Here is a 6,309-nt window from a genome sequence, read left to right as displayed (position 1 = left end):
TGGCCTAATATGGCTAAGCTAAAATCTTACAGGCCTCAGCCTGTAGGCCTTGCGTTTGAGACCTCCTTATTTAGATACCTAATACCTAATTATCACTTCGACGACTGATCAATCTTATACTTCTATAATGCTACAACTTAACTCTACTGAGCATAGAAAGATTATGTACGGCATAACACGTTTATTAATCATAACATCACACAAGAAATGAGCAAAAAACTAAAATCATTGGCTACACATCTATCCATCCATCCATCCATCTACAATAGGCAGCCAGCCAGCCATCGCTCTGCAATACCCATCTATCTCTCCACTCACACTAGAGATGGACACTCCCCTCTAAGGCTTCAGCTTGCGCAGAGTTTTCTTGATCCAGCATACGTATTTGGAGAGCTTGGTAAACACACTGGGAGTTGACCCGTCACCAGTGCCATGGGAGACAATGCCAGTAGCCTTCCCATCACAGACAAGGGGGCCCCCGGAGTCACCCTGAAAAGCAAACACCAGGTGCAGGGTTACCGATGACCAAGCAAAGGGCCAGCTGCATTCTGTATCCATGGTCCTGAAATTCAGCTCTGTATCCCCTTTCCTGGGGACTCACAATCAAGTTACTCCCAGGACCCACCTAGGGCTTCCACCCCAGGGAGCCAGCCAGCCCCATACCTGATTTCTAGGATCTGGCCAGTTCCGGTGTCTGATTTCTAGAATCCATCCCCAATGTCTTTAACCTGCTCAGTTCCCTCCCCTGATTCCGAATCTTGATATCCAGCATCTGGCTGACTCCTGCCCTTGATTTCTGTATTTTCTGCTGATTTCTCAGATCGAAGCCTGGGTTCTTTATTCAGCAATTCCCCTCTCTGACTCCTAGGATCCATCTGATTCCCAACCCTGATTTCTGGGATCTATCTCTCACTATTAAGATCCATCCCTGATTTCTAGGATGTGGTTGATTCTTGTCCCTGATTTCTAGAACCTGTTGAACATCAGATGATTTCTGTCCCTGATTTCTGGGATCTAGCCAGTTCCCAAATTATTAGGATACATTCCTCATTTGAAAGATCTGCCTGGTTCTTGTCCCTGATTTCTAGCCTCCATTCCTGATTCCTAGGATCTGGCCAATTCTGACTCCTGGTTCTCAGGATCTGCCTGGCTCACCATGGATCCTGACTCTCCCCATTCTGCCGAGACCTATCGGTCTCCTGTTCTAGCAGCACCTTGGGGCACCACGTGTCCCTGTCCCACACTCACCAGGAATGGTGCCTTCCTCTCCTGGGGGTCCCCCACGCACAGCATTCTGGACGGGACATAGTGCAGATAGGGCCGAGACAGACACATACATTTCCCCATGACCATCAGTTCCACCTCTTGCAGGGTTGGGGAGGGCTGGGCATTTGTTTTCATACTGGTCTGGCCCCAGCCAGCCACGCTGCACACTGTCCCCTTCTTCACCGTCTCCTGGGACAGGGAGATGGTGCCCACAGTCTGGGTCATCTTGGCCTTATTCCTCAGCTGTGATGCAGGGGAGAGAGAGAAGGGAAAGCAAACTCCTATTTGAGGATCGATCAGTCATGGGGGGATGGGGTTAGATGGGACCGGGTGGGGCATCCCTATGAGAACTGTGCAAATCTGTGATGCCCACTCAGAGCTTGGTGCTGGGATGGGGGAGGTACCTGCAGCAGTGTGAGGTCACTGGGGGTGAGGTGATGGGATATGGGTGGTACATGCAGCAGTGGGAATTCACTGGGGGTGGGGGTGGCATTATGCCCCATATTATTCATAGTAATATTATGATATTAGTATGGCACAATTATGAAGTATCTTGTGCAAGATAAGGCATGTGAAATATCATTGGAAAGGTTATGATTTACTAAACATGATTATCATATTTGTATGCATGTATCATTTTTGTATCTGAAGTTAGAAATATTGTCTATGCACCTATTACAAATGCGTTTACACCTGGGGAACACCCATTAGACAGAATGCAATCAGTCTAGATTGCTGGCTGGTAAATTCTTAGAAGAAGCTAATCTCTCACCAGGGAGCCTTCCTAGGCAAGCCTTCCTGGGAACACTGCAAAGAGTCTTTATGTTATGGCTGCAGGATCATGTGATCAAGCCACCTGGTACTGGACTCCATGATAATATCAGTATTTTTCCACTGTCCAGGGGTGGGAATCACACTGGAAGACAAAGGATTCCCGCCATATGTAAAACTTATTGAACGTAGGGAAGTGACGTAATCATGGTTCTTTCTTCACTGAATCCCCGTCCAGGATGACTGCTGTAAACATCTGAGAAACATAGACTGCATGAGGGCCGAAGGACTGAGCTCAGGCTGGAAGGCTGTGTAGCCTGTGAATGAAATATCTGAAGTTTTAAGCTGCAGGCAAATGCAACTGGCCTTCAAGAATCTCTGCAATCTGCCTAAAACAACATTTAGGGTTGGAATTTGCTACTTGTAACCAGTTTCTTTAGTATATTAAGCTTAGATTGTGTATTTGTCTTATTTGCTAGGTAATCTACTTTGATCTGTTTGCTATACCTTATAATCACCTAAAATCTATCTTTTGTATTTTATAAACTAGTTTTGTTTTGTCTAAAACCAGTCTGTGTGTGGAAATTATAACTTGGGGCTGAAAGCTGTGCATGTGCCACTCCACATTGAGGGAGGGGGTGGATTTCATGAGCTTACATCGGTGTTCTTCACTGCAAGGCCCTGCAAGCCAGTGGCCGCTCCCATGGACCCATTGTGTGGCTCCCTGATCTCTGGCGGGTGGGGCTGCCGCTAAGGCACTGGCAGGATCTCTGCCTGCCCCAGCCGCATGCCACTCCCAGAAGCAGCCAGCACCCCCCTGCGGCCCCGCTGGGGGGAGAAGAGGTTCTCATACGCTGCTCCTGTCTGCAAGCACCGCCCTCGAGCTCCCATTGGCCGGGAATGAGGAACTGTGGCCAGTGGGAGTTGCGGGGATGATGCTTTGCAGAGAGGGGCATCTGGGTTGCATTGGCCCCTTCTGGAAGTGGCGCTGGGCCGGGGGGCCCTGAAGTAAGTGCTGCCTCCTCCTGGCCCCAGCATCTCATACCCCCTTCTGCACCCCAAACCCATGCCCCAGCACTTAGTCTGTACCCCATACCCCTCCTGGAGCCAGCCCCTCATACCCCATCCTGCACCCCATCCCCCCCCCCAGAGCCAGCACCCCATACCCCCTCTTGCACCCCAACACTGTGCCCTAGTCTGGAGTTTCCTCCTGCACCTAAACTTCCTCCAGAGCTTGAACCCTCCCCCTCCTCCACCCCAACCCCCTGCCCCAGCTCAACCCAGAGCCCCCTCCCACATTGTGAACCCCTCAGCCCCAGCCAAAGCCCACATCCCCTCCTACATCCTAACACACTGCCCCAGCCCTGAGCCCGCTCCTGCACTCCAACCTTCTTGGCTCCAGCTCAAAGCTCCCTCCTGCACCCCAAAGCCCTCAGCCCTGGCCCCACCCTGGAACCCTGCTCCCATACCCCATACCCCTGCCCCAGCCCAGTGAAAGTGAGTGAGGGTGGGGGAGAGGGAGGGAGGGGGTGGAGTGAGCTGGGTGGGGCTTTGGTGGTGGCTCTCACATTGAAGGTTTTTTGCTAAAGTGGCCCCCTTCCCATGCAGGGGCTGATCTCAGCATCGGTGTCAAGCTGCAGCTGGATGGGTCCCTACCAGTATCTATGATGGAGGGGGCGTGAGAGCCTCTTGTAGCAGTACAGTGTAAAGGGAGCCCAGGCTGGTGGTCAGGAAGGCTCAGTGGTAACCCAGTTCGAAGTACGGATGAAAGTATCAGTTAGAAAAGTTAACCAGTTAAATGATTAAAATTATATCGGTTAACCGGTTAACCATTAACCTAAGTCAATGAACGGGCTGGGGTCCTGCTGGAGCTGTGGGGCTGGGTCCTGCCGGCATGGTCGGAGCTCCTCCAACCCGCCCAGGCCACTGCAGACGGAGTCCCGCCGGCCAGCTCGCCAGGGCTGGGGCCACTCCAGCCCGACTGGCCCGAGGTCCCACCAGCCCACCCGCCCTGCCCGGGGATCGCTCTGACCCGCCATGGCTGGGGGCCGGCCAGGGTCCCACCTGCCTGCGAGGGCTGGGGTCCTGCCTGCTGGCTGGGGTCCCACTCAATGTGGCTGGGACCCCTCCGGCCTGTCATGGCCGGGGCTGCTCAAGCCCAGCCACCCGGCTTGGCCAAGATTGGGGTTGCTGTCCTGCCCACCCGCCCGCCGCAGTCGGGGTCCCACAGCTGGGACCGTGCCGGGGCTGAGGTCTTCTGTCTGGCCCACCCACTGTGGCCTGGGCTCCACCTGCCCAGGGGGCTGGAGTCCTTCTGGCCAGCCTGCCGAATATGACGAATATGACAGGGGCTGCTAGGGGTTAATGATTAAGGTCTGGTTATCCAGTAAGCCTAATGCTAATGTTAACTGATTAACTAGTTAACCGATTAACCAGTTAACCTTTTACATCCCTAGTTTCAAGCGGCATCCCAGGAGGAACCCATCACAGTGGGGTGATGGGATGGGGGCAGTACCTGCAGCAGTGTGAGGTCAGTGGGGTCAGGGGTGAGATGGGGGTGGTACCTGCAGCAGCATGATGTCATTTTCAAATGTCTCGTCATTGAATTCAGGGTGGGGGATTCGGCGACGTACCCAAATCTTCTGCCTCCCCAGTTCATCTATTGCAAAGTTGTGGGCCCCCAGCAACACAGAGATGTTACTGTGAAATACAAGGGGATGCAGGTTCTCAGACAGGACAATATTCTGGATTCAGTCATGGGTCGCTAACTGTGTTAAAGTGGGTGTGTGTAGATGCTGCCTGGCACTCAGGTCAATGTTCAGAAGCCAGCACTCCAGGGCCTTTCCCCTACTGGGTGGGGGGCAGCTTTGATGTGGCCCAAGGTTAGGAGAGTGGCTGGCTCCTGGACAGGGGATCTTGTATTTCTTACCCCAGGTTGCAGTTACAATGAGCTGCTGTCACCACCACGTCGTCCTGGATCAGGAACCCTCCACACATGCTTCCTCCTTTTCCTTCTCTCTCTATTTTCACAAAGGCCATGTAGGGTCTGGAGTGAGGCCGGGCTTCCTGTCCCCCAATGATCTCCCCTGGCAGAGATACCAAGAGAAGGAGTTAGTTCAGGCCCCCAGCCAGCCAGCTGGTGTACCCGTCTGCTAACTGAGATCAGGGCCTCAATTGTCCTCAGCGTGCACAGACCCCATCGAGATCAGGGCCCTGTTGTGCCGAGTGTTGTGCAAAAACCAACTGAGATCAGACCCCCATCCTGCCCAGGCACTGCAGAGAAACAGAGTGAGAATCCCTGCTCCAGAGAGTTTACGCAGACACAGGACGGATCCTCATCCCCATTTCACACACTGGGAAATCCAGGTACAATGAGGAAAAGTGACTCACTCCAGATAACTGGTGCAGTGTGCAGTAGAATTGGAAAAAGAACCCAGGAGTCCCGGCTCCCAACCCCCTCTGTTCTAACCACACAGGCTGCACAGCTCTACATTTCCTGTCTAGGAGTTGACCGTCCACATCAGCCCTTATTGAGTTTCTGTGTGCCAACTCCCTTTCAGGGGATTTATTGCGGTAGCATCAACCCCCCCCCCTGCCCCTTTAGCTCCATGCCCATCTGTTCCCAGACCCCCCAGACCCCCAGCTGGGTCCTGGGCACCAATACCGGGTCTGGGGCACCTCAGCTTTGTCCTGGGCACACACACACTGATAACTGCCCCCAGACCCCTCAGCCCTGAGGCTCGCCAGTTGGGCCCTGGGCAAACACTGATAGCCCCCCAGACCCCACAACACTCCCGCTGGGTGCTGGGGACTCACTGATGGAAGCATCTGACTCTGGGGAGGAGCCCGAGTTTGCAGACAGCTCCGATAGCACCAGGCTCTGCTCCCTATTAGGCTGAGTGGCCTATCCCCTCCTGTACTCACCAGCCTGAGCCCCAGGGGGCAAGAAAAAGGCCATGGGGAACAGCAGCAGCAGCAGCATCCTCAGAGGGAGTCTGGGGAAGGAGACGGATGCGTCTGCCTCTGGAGTCACTTATCAGACTGGCCAGGAGAAAAGGAGAGGGAGGGGCTGGGCTCCCCCAAGTGACGTTTGGCTCAGAGCAAACCGCAACCTCTCGATCCTGCCAGGGAGGAGTTCACACTTAGGGTAAGGCAGTCACCAGCCACCCTGCAGAGCTAGCAGACAGCAACCCTTGGAATGTGCATATCTGGGGCCTTGCACCCCTTTGGGCTGCGCACATGTGGCCCTGCACACCCTGGCGGCTGAGTAGA

The 6,309-nt window shown here is 53.9% G+C and overlaps 1 protein-coding gene across 1 annotated transcript; it reads right to left on the bottom strand.

Annotated features, from left to right (window-relative positions):
* Positions 1–339: 339 nt before the first annotated feature.
* On the bottom strand, positions 340–6,019 carry LOC112107972 (mast cell protease 3-like). Its single transcript, XM_024201919.1, has 5 exons — positions 5,962–6,019; positions 4,967–5,123; positions 4,602–4,737; positions 1,249–1,509; positions 340–489 (listed from the first exon to the last, which is right to left on the bottom strand). The coding sequence occupies exons 1-5, from the start codon at positions 6,017–6,019 to the stop codon at positions 340–342; spliced, it is 762 nt and encodes a 253-aa protein (XP_024057687.1).
* Between the last annotated feature and the right edge of the window lie 290 nt (positions 6,020–6,309).

Source organism: Terrapene carolina, unplaced genomic scaffold (assembly GCF_002925995.2).
Source record: "Terrapene carolina triunguis isolate 2854851 unplaced genomic scaffold, T_m_triunguis-2.0 Scaffold665, whole genome shotgun sequence".
In the NCBI taxonomy this organism is placed as follows: domain Eukaryota; kingdom Metazoa; phylum Chordata; order Testudines; family Emydidae; genus Terrapene; species Terrapene triunguis.
The sequence above is the reverse complement of the archived record's forward strand: the minus strand, read 5'-3'. Positions and strand labels throughout refer to the sequence as shown.

Coding starts and splice junctions, on each gene's coding strand:
- LOC112107972 (XM_024201919.1), bottom strand. CDS start 6,019: ATGCTGCTGCTGCTGCTGTTCCCCATGGCCTTTTTCTTGCCCCCTGGG. Junction 5,124..5,961: donor GCCCCCTGGGGCTCAGGCTG/GTGAGTACAGGA, acceptor TATCTCTGCCAG/GGGAGATCATTGGGGGACAG. Junction 4,738..4,966: donor CATTGTAACTGCAACCTGGG/GTAAGAAATACA, acceptor TGTATTTCACAG/TAACATCTCTGTGTTGCTGG.